General features: G+C 33.7%; 1 protein-coding gene across 2 annotated transcripts in view; it reads left to right on the plus strand.

Moving 5' to 3' along the window:
• The first annotated feature begins 1,070 nt into the window (after positions 1 to 1,070).
• LOC106456844 (RNA-binding protein 34-like) overlaps positions 1,071 to 19,132 on the plus strand; it is a 30,493-nt gene continuing 12,431 nt past the window's right edge. For both annotated transcript variants that reach the window (XM_013916212.2, XM_013916214.2), the window contains exons 1-5: positions 1,071 to 1,179; positions 5,671 to 5,858; positions 10,626 to 10,696; positions 11,431 to 11,599; positions 15,749 to 15,808. In XM_013916212.2, the coding sequence (XP_013771666.1) occupies positions 5,673 to 5,858; positions 10,626 to 10,696; positions 11,431 to 11,599; positions 15,749 to 15,808 (486 nt within the window). In that variant the 5' untranslated portion in view covers positions 1,071 to 1,179; positions 5,671 to 5,672. The remainder of the gene's footprint in view (positions 1,180 to 5,670; positions 5,859 to 10,625; positions 10,697 to 11,430; positions 11,600 to 15,748; positions 15,809 to 19,132) is intronic.

A 19,132-nucleotide genomic window follows, 5' to 3' on the forward strand; every position in this document is an offset into this window, starting at 1 on the left:
CTAGCGTCTCATTGCTTCCACTGTCGTAACAATATGTAATAAAAACAGCAACATTGAAAATGTCCTTAAAAAGTAAAGTACGGCACGAATTGGTTCTGTGGTAGAGCTCTGGATTTCAGAATTGACAAGCCGGGCCTAAATGTATGTTATACCTCAATAGATCTCCCTCCACACTTTAAGCTATGGGTGTATTATTAGAGTGATAGTCAATCCCAAAGTGTAGGTGGTGGGTGGTAGGTGCTGTTGACTGGCCGCTTTCACTCTGATCAGTAGTTCAAAATTAGAAATTGGAGCAAATAGTTTTAGTAGTTTTTGTGCCATAAATACAAACTAAAAATACAAAAATTAGACGTTCATAACATTCCATTCTTTTTTCTCGCGATAATTAATTTTTTAGCACACGCATAATTGTATTATATTAAAAGAACTATATAAATATTATTTTTTAATGCAAAAGAAAGCATGAATACAATCTTCTACTACCAAGAGTAACACACCTCATCTACCCCAGTTAGGAGTAGTGGCAGAAACCTACTTATCCAGAGTGCAATGGATAAGTTTTAACCTTAGAAATTTTGTTTGTTTGTTTTCATATAATATTCGACCAAAGCTGCTCAAGGGTTGTCTGAGTTAGCAGTCCCTAATTTTGAACTGACAGACCAGAAGGAATACAACTAATCAACACCATCCACCGCCCATTCTTTGGTTACTGTAGTCGAATAGTGGGATTTTACTGTCACTTTTATGAAGTATACACGACCCCAGGGTGCTTAGGACGATTTTTTTTTCTTGCTGTAATGGGTGTAAGCCAATGACCCTCTGATCCACATTAGATTAGGAGACCAAAACTGTACAGATAATCAAAGTGAAGCCTAATTAGTGATTTGTAAAGAGATTTAACTACCTATTGTAAGTTGTAATAAATACAAATTAAAATTCTATTGGCTTTACTACTAGCAATAGAACACTGCTTCGTTGGTTTGAGTGACTTATCCATCAGTATGGGAAGATCATCTTCTTTTGATAAAATATATTAATTGTAATAATATTATTACTTCCTTTACACCTACGAGATGGCGTAGCTCGATAATAGATAGAGAGAGACATGAAACGTGGGGTGCGAAACGGAAGAAAGTTTTTAGGACGTTGTTATTATCGTTAACTTTTATTATAATAACGGTAGGCATGCTTTTGTTATACTACAGTCATTCTTGTAAACAAAATATTGTAAAATATCAATGTTATGATTTAAAGTTTGACATTTATCGTATCTATCTACCTAGAAAGTAGAAGTAGAGAATGTTTTGACTTTTGTCGTTTTTGAACAAATGAAAGAAGGTTTAGGATTTGCATTTCTGATTTACTCTGGCTGAACTGAATTTCTGTCACTGACAGTGGAGGGAAATGCGGTTTAAAACATTGGATTCCAAATAGAAATGAAATAACTGGTGATATTACAGCTAACCTTAACGTTATTAATTTTAAAAAAATATTATTTAACCCAAACGAAAAATAATTTCAACTTGCAAATACATAACATAACGTCGTAAGGGCTAAGCTTAATAAAGTTAATCATAATGTAACTTGTAAGGGAAGTCTTGAAATTAGAATATACACTAGCGCTACAATGCCTTTGTTTTAATGTTTGTCGCCACTGTTGGCTTATAAAAGAAATTGGAAAAGCCATACAGAAAACAGTCTGATATAGGCCGTGTTTTTCTTTTATTTTTAAATTATTTTTGCTCTTTTATATTTTTGAGTATCACGTGAAATATTTTATAAATATTCCTGTACCAGTTACTGAGTTAGTATTAAAAGACGATGATTAAGATTATCTTGACTTCATAGAGTAGGCATGAGATGATGAAAATCTTAGCTTATGATTAGAACTAACCATAAGTTATTAATGAAAGTAAAATGTTTGTAAAACTCTTGATACAAAACAAAAATATAAAAAAAACTTTCTTTATGGTGCATGCTAATTATTACATCTAATTCTAATTCAGTTGGTGTTTGTGTGTATTACTATTAATCCTCATTGGACTCAGATGAAATGCTTAGGTACTGTTCACTACTTTTGGGTTCACATATTGCATCATATTGAGTCACTTTTTGCCTGTTAGTGTTACAATTCTCAATGTAATTTGTAAATAACTGACAGAAAATTGAGTCAGAGCATGCATTTTTGTGAAAAATACATAGAGGACTCCAGTAGTGATAACAAAATGGGTTTGATACTGATAGTACTAGTAGTTATGTTTACCTTTTTTGTATAACTTGCTCATCATTAGGGACCTTATGAGTAACAAAATTATGAACCTACAATCAACTCTGTGTATAAAGCATGTAGTTTTAAAGTGCTTAAAAGGTCAGCTGATCCACATGGACCTCCCGTCAGTAATCCTAGGTTTAAGTAGCGTGGGTAAAAAAGGCCTATTTCAAAGCTTGAAAGGAGTAAGAGCAAGAGATAGATATTGTCTATTTGAAGCATTAAATTGAAGGAAATGCTACTAACCATTTCACAAATAAACATCAAGTAATGGATAAAAGAGGTAATTTATTAAATTTGCACCTATATTAAAGATAGAAATTGAGCATTAGTTTATAAAGGAGTCCTTCATTTTGTTAGGAAACTTTAAGCAGGTGTAAAGATTAAAGTTGTTGTAAGAAGACTTTGTTAGCAAGATACTGGAATCTGTTGTAAGAGATGATTGAAAAAAATTGGCTATGAAAAGAAGAATGAAGATCGTCATGTTTGAAAGCTAAGCTCTTGAAATTTTTGGAGTATTGAATTATTGTAATGATCTGATAAGTATTATTTATTGTAATTTTGTGTTACTTTTTGAAATAACAAGATATATTATGAATAAGATTTATAGATATTATTAGTAGGATTAAACTTTTAAATTGGGTCTTAGTGGCATAAGTATTACAAACTGATGTTAGATTAGGGTTAGTGAATGCACTGTTACTTTATCTAGTTTAGTTTATTGATGAGTTATGAAACAAGCTAAATAAGTTTTATTATTAAATAGATATTTAAAGACTAGTTATTTGCCAACTTAGTTATTTCAGTTTGAAGATAAAGTACCAATAAAATAGTGTAGTATTTAGTTCTTCAATGTTAGGCTTTATGGTGTGGTCAATAGACTGAGTATTTATTGTGTTTAGTTTTGAATATTAATTTCCAGACTTCAGTGGTTAAGAATAAGAATAACGATGAGTGTGAAGGACACACAGTTTGTAGAATGTAGTGCAAGGAGTGGATTTTAGTTGAGAACTCAAAAGTGTCATGCACTTTTAAGGAAGTTAGTAATAATAGTGTAGATGTGTAATTTGTTTCTAGAATTGGTAAGTTGGGAGAGAAAATGGAGGCTATCTTAACTCTTTCAATACGAGGTTGGTCAATGTGATGACCTCGTAACCATTTTGTGCTTGTTATAGTTTTCATGCTATAACTTTTAAATTAGTAAGCAAATGTTAATGAAATTTGGCAGATTATCAGTAAACATTACAATGCTTTCATATGCAAAATATCAAGTTTTTTCATTAAGTCGTAAGGTTTGTAAAGCAATGTTTCTCTCATGCAAAGTAATTTTCATTTTAAGATTAAAAATTTCACATGCGAAATCTTCATAATGTCTGGATAGTTATCAAACATTTCTTAAGAAAAAACCTTATATTTTATCTGTTATCTCTGTACGGGTTTGGTAGATTTGAATGATCTCGCAACCACCTTAAAAAATTAGGAAATAAACATAAATTATCTTTCTTTCTAGAATGAACACAACTTATAACACGAAAACATATATGTTTAGATGAAATAGCTTAAATCTCATAACATTATACATTTATATGTATTTATTATTTTTATTATATTGACCTTTCACCCATGCCTGGCTAACAATACAGAACTTACAATGACGTTACTCATGTGCACTCATGTTACCATTATCAACTAGCATAAAACTGACCTTTGGTCTGTACAAAGTAACTTGTGTTGGCTGTGTTTTAGTGGACTAGTATTTTGTAAAATACAGTCACATTTCAAATATTATACATTATGTATGTATATAGATTATTGCTATTTTGAAATAAGTTCTTAAACTTATTTTCCCTAAAACATAGAACAGTAAATAAAGAAGTAAAGCAAACAATTAACTCTTCTAGTTATGACCTTTATATTTGGTTGCTGATTGACGTAGGCTGCTAATCGTTTAAAAATTTTGTACATAAAGGATATTAAACAAAATATTTTTTGTTAGCCGAGTGCTGTATTATTATTGTTGAAAAATTATGGAAAACTTGGTTACCAATGTTTTCCTTTGGAATGTATTAAAATCAACCAAAATTAAATTGATAGAATGTAGATTTTTCTGTATTTTTATAATATGTGTAAGAACTACAACACGTTTAATTTTTTCTACTTTCTGAAAATTTTGTGTCAGAGTTGAATGCATTCATTTAGGTATCATGGAGCTCAACTCTTTGAATTTTGTCAGCTTCTACCACATTAGAAAGCAAACACTTCCATATTTTTAAGTTGTTGAGCATTCTGTTAGACAAAGAACATTGCTTTAACTGGTTCTTCACTTTTTTTTTTTCACATCGTCTGTTCTGTATTCTAACAGCCTGCAAATTTCATTATGAAAACATAACTGGATTTATGGAATCCAAATTTCTAACTATAATATAAAACCTAAGCCATGCCTTCACAAACCATTTTTCTCTCCAGTTAAGACATAGCAAGAAATTTCCTAATCCAATGTGATATGTTTCTAATCTTGGAATTATCATGGTAGCTCTTCTCTGAATAAAGTGACTAAAGCTGAACACATTATTCCAAGTGAGGTCTATCCAGCACAAAATAGAATGAACTAATGGCTTTCTTGAATGTTTATTTGGTTCTTCTATTTTACAACATAAAATCCTGTTTGCCTTACTACTTGCAAACTTATCTCTTATGTGCCTCAGATTAATTGTTTACCCACTGATTGAGTTACAGGGGTCACATTAATGCAAAACTGTATATACAATTGGGTAAAAGTTTTGCTTGTATGCAAAAATTAGTGTGCCATGAATGCCATTGCATACTCCTTTGTTTTTCAACATGTGTGTCTCAACTGGACTTAACAGCTGGAGTTCTTACACTATACATGATAAAATGACTAAGTAGAAGTTGTTTGTTTTCTCTGTCATTTTTTCCTGTATGTATAATGACAGTCAACTGAATATTCGTTTAGACCAGCCATAGGCTAACCAAAACAAACCATCTGAATTGGAGTGTGTGAGCAACATTTGTAGAGAATATTTATTGTCTCATTTGTCACCATAATTTGGAAGACGTAAGCAATTGTTGGCTATCCATCAAATTCACGATATGTAATTTTTAAAAACCTACTATGACATTTGAAGTATATTTGGTGATCTGTCATATTACACAGACATCATACTCGAACGTTCTTGCCCACATTTAACACAAGAAAGAACTGTTTAGAAAAGCTGCTTAATGAGTTTTCACCATAAAGATCCAAAGTCACTTTTTGTACTTAATGAATAAGCAAGTGCTTATAAATTTTATAGTGTGAGGTCTAAAACTTCCTTATTTTATGTAATAATAAAACTTGCTGACAATTTACCACTGTGCTAATTGTTCCATTCTCTTGTTAGTTATGGCCTCTGAACCAGATTATGAAGTTGGCCAAGTTGCTGAGTTGTTATCTGGATCCCCCAAAAAATCTAAGAAAAATAATAACCTGAAGAAACTTTTTGAAAAACATCCATCAGCAAAGAGTTCAAACTCTTCACTACAAGCAACAAGAAAACAAGAGATTTCAAAAGATCTCCAACTCCAGAAGGTGGATACATGTTTAAAGTGATTAATTCTTATTATACTAATTACTAATGAGCTTTGACATGAAATATTTTAAAACATGTTAAAAACATCATGAGAAGTAAAATTATATCTAACGTAGTGATCTACTGATACCAAAATTTTAGGTGATAATGATACTGATTTTTAGTGCTCATTATTATGTTTCTCATTATGATTTTATTTATTTCAGATAAGGTTAAGAAACAATTTTGTTATTAAATGTTTGCAGACTATGCCTTATTTACTGAGGGTATGTAAAAAATAGCATAATTACAAGAAACTGTATTTTGACTATATTCAAAGACAATTGTTTTTGGTGAATCAATATTTCTGCCAATGCTGAAAAGTCTTTCACTTTCAGTAGATAATAGAGGGGCAGAAAGATACTTCTTAGCAACTACACTCAGTTTTCGAAAAATATATTAGTAATTCCTCCACCAATCTAAGGAATTACCATTGCCATGTACTTACCTACTTCACATTTTACAGTTGTAAGAAATCTTGAGCTTTTGGAGGTTGTTTCAGTTATTTCAACAGGCTAGTGTTTGAATTGGAATTGTCAGCTGATTCTGTGTGACTTTTAATACTTGGAGACGGCTTGAATGGGTAATAAAGAAGAACTTTAATATAAGTTTAACATAACAGCAAATGTACAACATTTTGCCAAGGTTTTGTCAGGTACCCATTATTACCCATTCATGTCGTCTCCAAGCATTATTAGTCTCAAAGTGGGTTCCTCGTCATCAGATCAGTATGACTTTATTTTGAGATAGAGAGAAGCTTCATCATAGCATTAATCAGAGTCAAGATCACTTAAATCATCTTCTTGAATATTATCTCCAGCATCTGATAATGAAGGACTATCAGTTGCACTTATTAAATCATTCTCCCTTTTCTTCTTTTCAGTCATTACAGCCAACATTGATTGTAAATTAACCAAATTTGTTTTTGATGACTCATCATGTATATTTTCAAAAAAGATAGCTTTGTACCTAGGTTCAAGAAAAGTAGCTAATATCATATTTTTATCACTGGTGTAATAAATATATCATTATGGGTTGCAGAAGTTCTTACAGATGCAATAGTACTCCCTAAGCCTCCAAATTTTCCTTCTATATCTGCTTTGGATAGGAATAATTGCAAAAATTATATTTCTGTGGCTGAGCTTCAAAGTTGCTTTACAGGAGATGTTTAGAAGAGTAACTAGCTTTCCTATTAAGTTCAATTTATTAGCATCCAGCACAGGGAGATTTGGAGTTTCTAAACAGTAATTGCTTATACCAATTTCCTGCTCAAATAATCCTTTTAACAAGAAGTAAGTGCTACTCTATCTGGTTGAAACATCCTGGATAAGCTTATGCTCAGAAACATTATGCTACTTTTGCAACTCTTTTAGTTTAGTATAAGCAGTGTTTGAATGATTGAAATGACCAGTAATTTGTTTGCAATTAGCAATTAAATCTTTTATATTCTTTGTTGAAATATACAGTAATTTATCACAAGTTGTGAGTGCAAAAAGCAGGGAATGGAATCGTAGCCTGTTTCATTAACCAGTTTAACCATATTTGCACCATTGTCTCGGATAATCAAGTGAAAATCAATTGCTTTTAAAATCATTTCAGTAATATGTGCTGTAGAATGAGAACTTGGAAAAGGCATTACTCTTAGCACTACTGTTTTTTGTTCAAATGTTTTGACAAACAGCTTCCTTTCAAACTAATGAAAGAGCTTGCTGTTGAGGCTGTCCAAATGTCAGTTGTGAAACTGGTACTTTCATAGTCATGTACTATTTCTTTTACTTTATTTCTTACTGGAGTATGTATGTATGCTAGGAACTACTTTCTCTAAATAATATTTCCTACTTGGCATTTCATAATTTGGTCTTGCTTTCTTCATTAACCTTGTAAAGTCAGTATCATCAACTATTGAATATAGCTGGCAATCTACAGCTATAATTCACCAGTGGCATAGTATAGCTCCTTTGCCTAGAAGTGATTAATGTCCCAAATGTTTTTAAAGCTAGACTTTCCTCAGTAATGTATTGAGTACTGGTACAAGCTTCATTGTGTTCAGACTTCTTCCCTTTAGTTACATTACCATTGCTTTTTAAAGATTTAATATGGGCCAAATGATTTTTTACTTTACTTTTTCAATTTTTCTTTCTCCTCTTCAAGCAGTTTCAGCTCTTTTATTATAATCTGCTTTATGCTTACTTAAGATATGTTTCTGTAAGTTGGCAGTATTATGAGTTTTTTCAGTTTGACCACCTCTTGATAACTCTGCATTGCATAGTTTGCAATATACTTTTGATGCATCTCTCTTCACTTTAAAAATACATCTAAACAACACTGTTCTTATAACTACTGGTTATTATAGATGAAATTAACAAATTAGGACTGCTTAGGCCTATATATCACCTTGTAGGAAATACTTTTGGAAAATAGCCCATAATATATTTGATTATTTGTTGATGAAAGAAAAAAAAAGAAGCCTTTTGTTTATATTTTAGGGGCTAGTGATTACTAGCTTATACTAATGGAAAGTTGTGCAAAAAAATAATAACTTCTATTAATATTATTATGAAAATGAAACTCGCTACTCCAGTACCCTATATAAGGTTATAATGTTACGTATCTGGTCGTTTGTTAATTTTCTGTATAAATTCTTTCCGGGGAACTTCAGCGATACCAGTCCTTTCTTAATTAAAACTAGTTTATTCTTTCTCAATACAACTTTGTAATACACAGAATTTTCACAGTCACCTTAACTTAAACACACGCTATAATTCACAACTATTCACGCGCTTTACTTACGCTGCCTACCACTGCCCACTTGACTCAACTATCTGTGTCTATATCTTCAATCTCTCTATCTGCGAGTTAAATTCCGATTAATTGTCTCGCTTTATTTGTCGCACTTATATACAAGAATAGAGGGCATCTAGAATGCACTAGCCTCTTCCTGAATCTTCTAGACACTCATCACATGTTACCAGCATCACGTGACTTCCGCTGTCGTAACAATTTGTTTGTTGTTAAGTGTGAAGTTAAACTTAACAACCTTTATAACACACACTATAAATCACAGTGGTTCATACACTTTACTTATGGTGCCTACTGTTCGCTTGACTCAATTATCTATATCTTCAATCTATCTGCATATCTATCTCTCTATCATTGGCTTTCTTTGCTAGGTTATATACTAAAAAAGAGGGTGTCTCGATAAGTCATGGTTCTTCTAGAAACTCCAGTGCGCATGCTCCCAGCGTCGTGTGACTTCCAATGTTGTAATGATGGAAATTTAAATTAGATAGGTCATAGGTACCACAGCTACTTAGGCCAAGATGATTTAGACTTAATGAAATTTAAATCATTGTAATTCTATACTTCATTGGCCTAACCTTGGAAGCCTATACAGGATTATAAACTAGTCACTCTAATGCCAAACCAAGGAGACAGGGAAACGGCAACAGGTCAACCACATTAGGAGAGGCTAGGCTAAGGCCTAAAATTTAAAACTATATCCATGCATAAGAAGAACCTAAAAATAAGATGCAATAATCACAGCTTAAAACCAGGCGTATGACAATATATAATTACATTGTCAATTATTTGACTTGTTTTCATTAAGGTATCTAGGCTTAAGCCTAATTCACCATGTAGTCATGTACTAAGATTTCTGCTCTAAAACAATTATGATCATTCAAATATAGGTTATTTGAGCAATAACATTAAACACAATTAATAAGTACAGTTATTGACACTTTTTCTAACTTTCAGATTTTAAATTCTTTTCAAAAACAATGTATTTTGCTTTAAAAATTGTCGTAATCCAAAAAGTTTTATGAAATATGTTATAGGGGATTTTCATTGACCACAATTATCCTGGAACTCAAAATATGGAATATGAAAAATTTTCTTTGATGCACTCCGTATTCCACATTCTGGGTTCCAGGATATGATATTCCAATGAGAATGGGTTACTACTGGCCAAACATTATAATGATTCATGAAACATCAGTGCCATTATCGTGAGCAAATGTAAACAAACATGAGCCATATCTATTGTGAAGTAGCATAAACAAGAAAGCAGGTAGGGTACTGACAAGACCAAACTAGTAGTTTTTAACCTTGCTTGATCAATTGTTTTGCATAGTCTAAATGTATATGTGTTTAATTTTTTAAATGCAGATATGGTTAATAGTTCTAATAGTTAATTTTTAATCAGGTTATATGTCTAGATTAGATTTCAGACAATATTCTATAGAGTTCCTCATAGTTTTTGGTAGCATTATCTTGGGAATATTTAAATAGTATTTATATAAAGTATCAGCAGTATCGGTCAAAAATTTACCAATACCAATATGTTGGCAAAATGGCCAATAATGTCAGTACCGATACATCAGTGCATCACTAATAATCTGATTTATTTTTAGATATCACATTCTTGAAAGTAACTAATTTGACCAATATATATAAACACACGAAGAATGTAAATTTCAAGCCCTCACTGTCATAAATGTTTGTCTTTTGCCAGAAAACCTAACAATTAGTGATTATTGAAAATGTCCACTTGACCAAAGTTTGTATTTAAATAATTTCTGCAATACTTGCAATTTTTTTTTTATAAATTACCAATACATGTGTACTGTTTTTTGCTTGGAAATGGTAAAGGGTATTTTAAATGAAATAAAATTTTATGCATCAATGTATTTAAAATAAAATGTTCTAAATTTTCTCTCTGACTTCAGGAATGCAGGATAAAGGACAATCAGACGTGTGACCAAAGTGTTCTAAGGACATCAGACTTAGTATTAAAAAGGTAAATTTCAGTAGAATATAAAGACACGTGTACTTGTAATTGTGTTTGTTTAAACATGAAGAGTGATTTCATTTTAAAGTTTGTTGCATTCTGGAATACAAGACCATATTTGTGTAAATAAATTATCAGTAACTTGAGAAAACTACTTTAATTTCATCTATTGCCCAACATTCTAGCAAAATGTTCACTAATGTTGTAGATAAGCTTTATGACTAAGTTGTTGTTTAATATGTGTGTAGTAAGGTGTCCTTATTTATTAAAGACATAAACCAAAACATTGGACAGTACATAAAATTGACCTAGTTTCCTGGAACTATTGGTTAATGTATTTTTGTTAAAAATAATAATTAGTTTTTAGTTTCTATAAGTTATTACACATTTATTTAGACATCCGATATCTATGGGAATATTTCCAGAAAATAATATTTTATAGACATAATTTGTATCACTACAATGAAAGATATTCCATAGTTAAGTACAGGTGTGACATATCTAATTTTAATGTTTTCCAGTAGTTTCTTTAAAAATGTATGGTTAATTCAAAAAATTGAATAATGTGACCAGCTTTTACTTTAAAGATATAGTAACTATTTGGTGTTAATATTTATATTTCAAGTTTTGGTGAGTTAATTTATAATTAAGAAAAGTAAAAATGACATTTGATTTCTGTTATGTTTTGTTGTTTATTACTTTATAATGTGTAGTGTAGATCATTATTAGTTTTTTACACTTAGGGAAGAAGAATTATTTGGTGCAAGTGACACAGTAAGCATAAAGAGGAAAAGAGTGAAAGAACAGAAGCAGAATGAGGAACCATCACCTAAGAAAAAAAGAGAGGATGATTCTGAGAAAGACATGCGTACAGTTTTTGTCGGAAACCTTCCAATCACTGCTGAGAGCAAAGTTTGTACTTCAGTAACTTGTGTCTTTTACAAAATATGAACCATTGCTAATAGAGCAAAATAAAATTGAATAGTTTTATTTTAGAATTTGTGAATGTTGTATTACTATATTCTTCTCGTTTTAGAAGCATTTCCATTGATTAATTACTTCGTATTAGAATTGGATGAAAATTTTAAACTAAAGCCGTGTAATTCCTCCAACATTTTTGTAGCAGAGTGAAGCTTATTTTTCGTTGAAATATTAAGAAAGTTAAATTTTAATCAACAATTAGTTTAAATTTTATTTTTTCTTGAAAATAGAAATATGTTTATAGTAAAACACTTATTAAACATACATTTACTTAGAAATTTTTACAGTTTATCACTGTTTTTACTTTGTTGTTTTTTCTTTATTATATAATATACAGTTCAGATATTAAAAAAAGTAATTGGCTAATGAAGTGTATAATAACTCTTGACAACCTTAGAAATTCCATTTTATAAGGTTTCATGTAAATCCAAAAATAGTAATAATTGGGAACATTTATTCCGATATGATACCTTACCTATACTTGCATAATAGCTTTCCTTGATTTGTACTGCCCTTTATATGGGTAAATTTTTGCTCACCACTAGCTTTGAGGCTCCCATCAAAATTCGTGGGATTCCGCGTGGTCTGCTGAGTTGTAGCATGCAACACACCCTCCTAGCACAGCTGACTACCTCTATAACAGAGGTTACACTCATCACCTTTCGATTTGGCATTCATAAGTGCACTCGTGCAATTTTTTGGTTCCTTACATTGCATATTTTGCTTTAATTTTAACCTTTTGACAATTTTAATGTTTTGTACCTGATGATGACAAAACCTTGTCAAAATGTTGTACATTTGCTGTTATGTTAAACTTATATTAAAGTTTTTCTTCATTACCCATTCAAGCCGTCTCCAAGCATTATTAGTCTCAAAGTGGGTTCTTCATCATTGAATTATTGTCGTTTGGTTGTGAAAAGTTTTTCTTTCTTTTTCCCATTATGAACTCACAGTTTAATGTAACAACTACTGCTTCTGGTATGAATCCTTCTACAACTAATCCTACCAGACTTAACACTAAAAAAATCAAGAACATCTCAGACTGGTTTAGAAAAGGAGCCAGACAAAGGTCAAGCAGATAAGAAGCAGCCAAACACACATAAAAAAAGGGCATCCTGCCATGGAGATCCAACAACAAAGCAACCACATATGGAGTGACAAAGCTAAACAAAACAAACATGCCAATGTGGAGAAAAAAAGAGAACGTGTTTCTGCCAAAAAAACCTCAGAGGAAAAATGGGTAGCTTCAGAAAGGAGATGAATAGATGAAAGATAACATAAGAGGGTTGTCAGAGTAAAACAAAGACAAGAGATCTGGGGAGGGAGAAAGTAAAGGTTAGCAGAAGGATCTGAGCCCATGCCTGAAACAGTGGTTTCATTGACCGAGAATCAAGAAAAGGAAATTCAAACTTATGGTAAGCTAAAACATGCATGTTTGCCATATGTGGGAGACAAGGCATGCTGGCACCAGCACAAAGTTGAGAAAGGAATTGGTATGTATGGATGCAAATATCTGGGGAGGGGGGTGGGGACAAAATGATCAAATGTCGGGCCAGCATTTAGAAGAAAGGGAAAAGTGACAAAAAGTAATAAACTTTAGATATCATGTCGATGAAGGATGAGGGAAATCCAAAGGAATAGACAGAGAATAGCCACAAAAAACAGGAGATGAAAAAGGCTGTCCAAGTCTTCGTCCACAGGAACAGGTTACCAGGGAAAGGGAGATCTGCCTTTGGCTCAGGAGACACTATAGGCCACACATACGATTCCAACTCCGAACTAACCAAGGCTAAAATATCCTCAGACGAAGGTGTAGAGCGCAAAGCCACAGAGAGACTTCTGTGGAGATGATGCCCAACATTCCTCAATTTTTTCTCTTGTTTCCTAACTTTCTTAATCCTTTCCTGTTCCTATTCCTCAACCTCCAGCTTTCTCTCCTCTACCTATACCACCTTCCAGTGTTTCAGTTTCTAGTCATTAGAACTCCCATTGTCACTTTTTAAAATGTCAGTATTCTCTGTGACAACCTCTTACGTTCAGCTCAGTGAAGACACAGATGACACAATTTGCTCATCTGTGGCATTCTTTTGCTGCAGTTTCTTGAGTTCTTCAGATGTTGGCAGATGGTCTGATTCTTAATTATTCCTCTTGTCCTTCACTACCTCCAGTTCCTTTTTCTTTTCCTCCTCCTTGGGAAATACTGTGTTGTCAGCATTTTTCAAAGGTAGTTTTGATTCTCTTCTTTTGCTGAAGAACACTATCGAACAGGTGTTTCTCCATTCTCCAGGGTTTTATTCCCATCTTTTTGTTGTCCCCTAGAACTGGCATCAAGTTATTAATCTCTTGAACCTAAACTACTTCATTGACCTCCCTCATTTCACCATAGACTCTTTTCTCAACCTCAGATGACCATTGACTCCAAGTCTTTGGATGACTAAGGTCAACATCTCAGATGCTTACTTTCATATTCCCATTTCTCCAGACATCACATTCAGTTTGTCCATGGAGGTTGGATGTTTCAATTCCGTGTTCTACCATTAGGGCTGGTGTCAGCTCCATATGTCTTTTGTCATGTTGTCGAAGACTACCCATCATATTCACAAACTGGGACTGCAGTTTCACCATTACATATATGACTAGTATCTTTTGGCTCCTTCCCAACAAACCTCTTGCAACCATACCTATCTTTTTCTGTAGGAGATCCCTTATTCATTTGGGGTTATTTTTTAACAACCATCTCGGCAAGGCCCAGCCTTCTCCTTTGTGTTTGAGGGATATGGAGTGTTTGGTATCCAAGGCCAGGAATTCTTCTCTCCATGCACGTGATGTTCTCTCTCTCTCTCGTTTGGGGACTTGGCTTCCATGAAATCTCTCATCCCTTGGGTTTATGGGTCATGCACACGTGTTCTCTTCAATGGGTGCTGCACAATCAATGGAACCTTTCTCAGGAACCCATGACTGGCATTCCTCTTCCTCCTCCTCCATGTTCCGTTCTTCATCTCTTTTATGGATGCATCTGTGATAGGTAGGGAAGTATTTCGATTTTAAGGAGATTGTTGGTCATTGGTCTGTGGTCGATTCATCTCTACATATCAATCATTTGGAGCTCCTGGCTGTTTGTAAGGTATTAGATCATTTCCTTCCTGTGATACTTCCCTTCTGGATGCACCTGTCACCCATCTCAATAAGAAACTAATTCTCTGTGCTGGTCACCTTTTCCACATCCTTCAGCTCTTGATTTTTAGTCAGGATTGGTCCAATCTTTTTTTTTTATGTCTACCTTCTTCCCTGAGTTCTTTCACTTATTTACACCACCCTGTGTCGGGTCCTTCTCATTTCTCCATTTTGGCTAACCCAGCCATGGTTTCCACTCTTGAACATCCTTCAATTATCTCCTCCCCTGCTGCTTCCTCTTTACCAAACTCTTCTCTGGCAACCTCATTCCCACCTTGCTCATCCAACAATATCCACATTACATCTTCATGTGTGGGTTTTGATCCATTGTGAGGAGGTCCGGATTATTTGCAGATAGCCTTCTTTCTTTCTCATTCTGTTTGTTATTCTTCTTTGCTTGTTTATCAGCATAAATGGCATGTTTTTCATCATTGGTCTCTGTGTCATGGCTTCTCCCCTTCTCAACCAATTGTTCCCAATCTTTCCAACTTTTTCCTCTTGGCTCTTTGACAATGGTTTATCAATTTCTACCATTGCAGGCTATAATGCTGCATTATCCAATACTTTTTGTATTTCCTGTTTTCTCCATATTTTATCTTCTCCTGTCTTTTCTCTTTTGTTTAAGTCCTTTCTCCTTCTTTGTTCTCCCCCAACTAGTTTCAGTTCTCTTACCAAATTGGAATCTTAGTATTGTCCTTCATGCCTTTTCCCTTTGAGCCATTGGAAAGTGAATTTTTTACCTATGTTTGCTAAGCTGTTAGTTACTTATTTTGTAATGTTTATCAATTTTAAAATGCTTCTAGTATAATGAACAACTAATGGCTAATGTAGGAAAAAAATAACAAATAGAATTACGTTTTTCAATCCAACATTGATCCTATTTAAAAGTTTTTTTGCTTTTTACAGGCTATAAAGACACTTTTTAAACAGTTTGGAAAAATACAAAGTGTAAGGATACGATCGGCTGTAAGTAACATTTTCCTTCACGTAACTTGTAAAAAGACTAAAGTAGCTTGTTTATTAATAGTATAATGTACCAAGGCCTAGATATGGAAGCTTTATGGAATTTGTTTTTATAATTATTGGTAAGTCTAATGACTTGTACTAGATTCATTATCAGAAATACATGTGACATTAACCCTTTTGCAACAGGTACCTCTAAATTCCTTTCTTTGCAAGTCACTGAGATACATTCAAAATTTCATTAAAGAACTTTACTATCATTGTATGTCAATGAAATTAACATCATAATGTATGATATAGTTGAGGTTTTATGATATCTAAGTTTTAATTCCTCTATTTCAAAAGAAACCTTTAAAAAAGTACTTAGCTCTCTCAACATGGGCTCAGACAATTTGACCAACCACATGAACTGTTTGTCAATTGGACCCTCACTGTGTCAATTGTGGTGGTTCATACCCCTCATACTTGTTTCATCTTGAAACCTCCATCAGGGAAGCCTTCCTCATAAGAGAGCATCTTGTTTCAATTTTCTTTAATCTTGAGAAAGCTTATGACACTGTGTGAAGGTGTGGAATATCACAGGACTTTTACTCCTATGGGTTGTGTGGCCACTTGCCCATTTTCATTTGTAACTTTCACTTAACTGCAGTTTCCAAGTTTGTGTGGGTTCGACCCTCTCTCGTTCCTTCACACAGGAGTTTGAAGTCCCTCAAGGCTGTGTCTTGAGTGTTGCATTTTTCAGTATTAAGATCAATGCTATCAGTAAACAAATTCCTCTTAATCTTGCCAACAACCTCTATGTCAATCATTTTCCTATTTTTTGTTGGTCGTAGAATATGAGGTTTATTGAGTGGCAGCTTCAGACTGCTCACAATTAGTTGTTGGTGTGGGCTGGGGAAAACTGTTTCACTTTCTCTTCCTATAAAACTGTTCATGTAAATTTTTGCTACCAGCAGGGTATGCATCCTGATCTGGAGTTCCATCTCAGTGGTGATGTTCTTCATATTGTATCTGAGACTAAGTTCCTGGGACTTATCTTTCACTGTGAGCTTACCTTTATTCCTCACATTAAGCAGCTTTGTGTCAAAGTGTACAAGAGCACTAAACATCCTTTGCTTTCTCTCTCCCACCTCTTGGGGAGTGGATCAATATTCTGTGTTGAAGATCTGTTGTGCCCTGATACATTCCAAGCCTGTCCATGGGTTTCTGGTTCTGCCAATGCCTCTGCCTTGAAGATGTTGGACCCTGTACATCATTTGGGGCTTTGACTCTGCCCAGAGGCTTTCCACATTTAACAAGTCCAGAGTCCTATGAACTGCCTCTTTACCTCAGACTTTTGTAACTTTCCTCACTTTAAGCTACCAAGCTTCGGTCCTTACCATGGCATCCCATCTGGGGCTGTGTCTTCCTCCATCGATGAGGATTGCTCATTGAGCATTGGGGCTCTGCCATTCCTCCTTTTGACCTTTGTATTCAGGTGCAGCTGGCTGAGTTGGGTCTGTCATTGGATTATGTTGCTGAATCTGATGATCAACCCATCCCTCCATGGCTTATTAACCTCAATTGGAAGTACCATCATCTCTTTGCTGAATGTCTTTCAAACTGTTCTTCGATTACTATTTTTATGTATGGTTTGAAATTAGGTGACTCTGTGGGCTCTATCGGGGTTTATTGTGGTTTGGTGGTTGCTCACAGGATCCTCTTTACAGTTTCTGTGTTCATTTCCGGGTTGTATGCCATTTCTCTCACCATAGATCACATAGAAGCTCAGCAGTACACTAACTGTACTATCTACACCGACTCTCTTAGCTCTCTACTGGCCTTGAAATCTCTTAAGGTGAGTTCTCACCCTGTTCTCTTAGATATTCAGAAATGACTGTTATCTGTTTCTCTCCAGTTTTTCTTGGATACCTTGCCATGTCAGTATTATAGGGAATGAACTTGATGACACTGCAGCTAAATCCATCTGCTCTGGTATTGTCACAGCTGTGCCTGTCCTGTATGCAGACTATAGTCCTGTGATCAAGACACGGCTTCGTGCCAGTTGGCAGCACATTTAGGGCTTTATTTTATGTGTGACTGATCTGCCAATTTGGGGCCTTTGTGACATTCAAGATTCAATTGGCCACATTTTACTTTCATGTCGTGTTTATGTCTGTGAGCAACTGCACCATTTCAGACATGTCTTTTCTAAGAGTTTACCTTTGACGTTAAACAGTGTCATTAGTGATGGTGATACTGTCCTGCTTGCCTGTGATTTTAGATTTTCATGGGCCATTGGGCATTGTTTTGATTTTAGCTTGTTTTCTTTTTACATTTTCTAGTCTTTTACTTCTAGCATTTTTATTATTTGTTTGGTGCAGAGCCCATACCCATCTGGTCAGAGATAATAGCCAGGAGGAACCTTTGATTAAATTTACTACCAGTTTATTTGCAGTGAGCAAATTTATAACAAGCTTTTCCCAATCAAACCTAATGTTGGTGTTTTGCTGTGTAGTTTCTGTAAGAATCAAGGGGAGGCTGCATATTGGCACAGCTTTTTAACTCATCATTGTCTTTTATGTGGGACTGATCTGCCAATGTGTGGCATTTGTGACACTGAAGTCACTTTGTTACAACTGGGAATGGCAGCAACATTTCTGACATGTTTCATCTCGAGGTTTATACCTGACATTGGACATTGTCATTGGTAATGGTGAAACTAACCATAATGATCATGTTTTTAGCTTTTTATGTGCCATTAATCTTTTTCATTCTATTTAAGTTTTTTAGTTAATTTTTGGTTTTTGTTTAGCTTTTAAACTTTTCTTTTATACTGGTTGTTTGGTACAGATAGCCTTGTTGGTTTGCACCAATAAAGCAAGTAACCAACCAGAAGTTTGGATTTTTGAACATTCATGCATTACATTGAAACAAAAGTGAAGTTTAAGCATTTTTTTAAAGGTTTCTTGTGAAATAGAGGAATTAAAACTTAGATACATAAAACTTCAAGTTATAACATACATTATGTTAATTTCATTGACATACATTGATAGTAAAGTTGTTTGATTAAATTTTGAATGTAACTCAGTAGTACTGCAGTTAATTTTTTTCTGTAAGGAGTAATCACTCCCAGAATTCTGACAGCAGGAATAATTTTAAATGTTTTTTTACAAAGTGCAGCAGTAACAGTTTGTAATAACAAGTAATTTAACTAATTATGAATTATATTATTATTTCAAACAGTGAAATTTGGCACAGGATTAATTTAGCAAATTAAATCACCAGATATAGTTACAATAAACACAAATAATGACATTACAACGTTTTTATTTATTTATTTATTTA

This window comes from Limulus polyphemus, unplaced genomic scaffold (genome assembly GCF_000517525.1).
Source record: "Limulus polyphemus unplaced genomic scaffold, Limulus_polyphemus-2.1.2 Scaffold263, whole genome shotgun sequence".
NCBI classification, from domain to species: domain Eukaryota; kingdom Metazoa; phylum Arthropoda; class Merostomata; order Xiphosura; family Limulidae; genus Limulus; species Limulus polyphemus.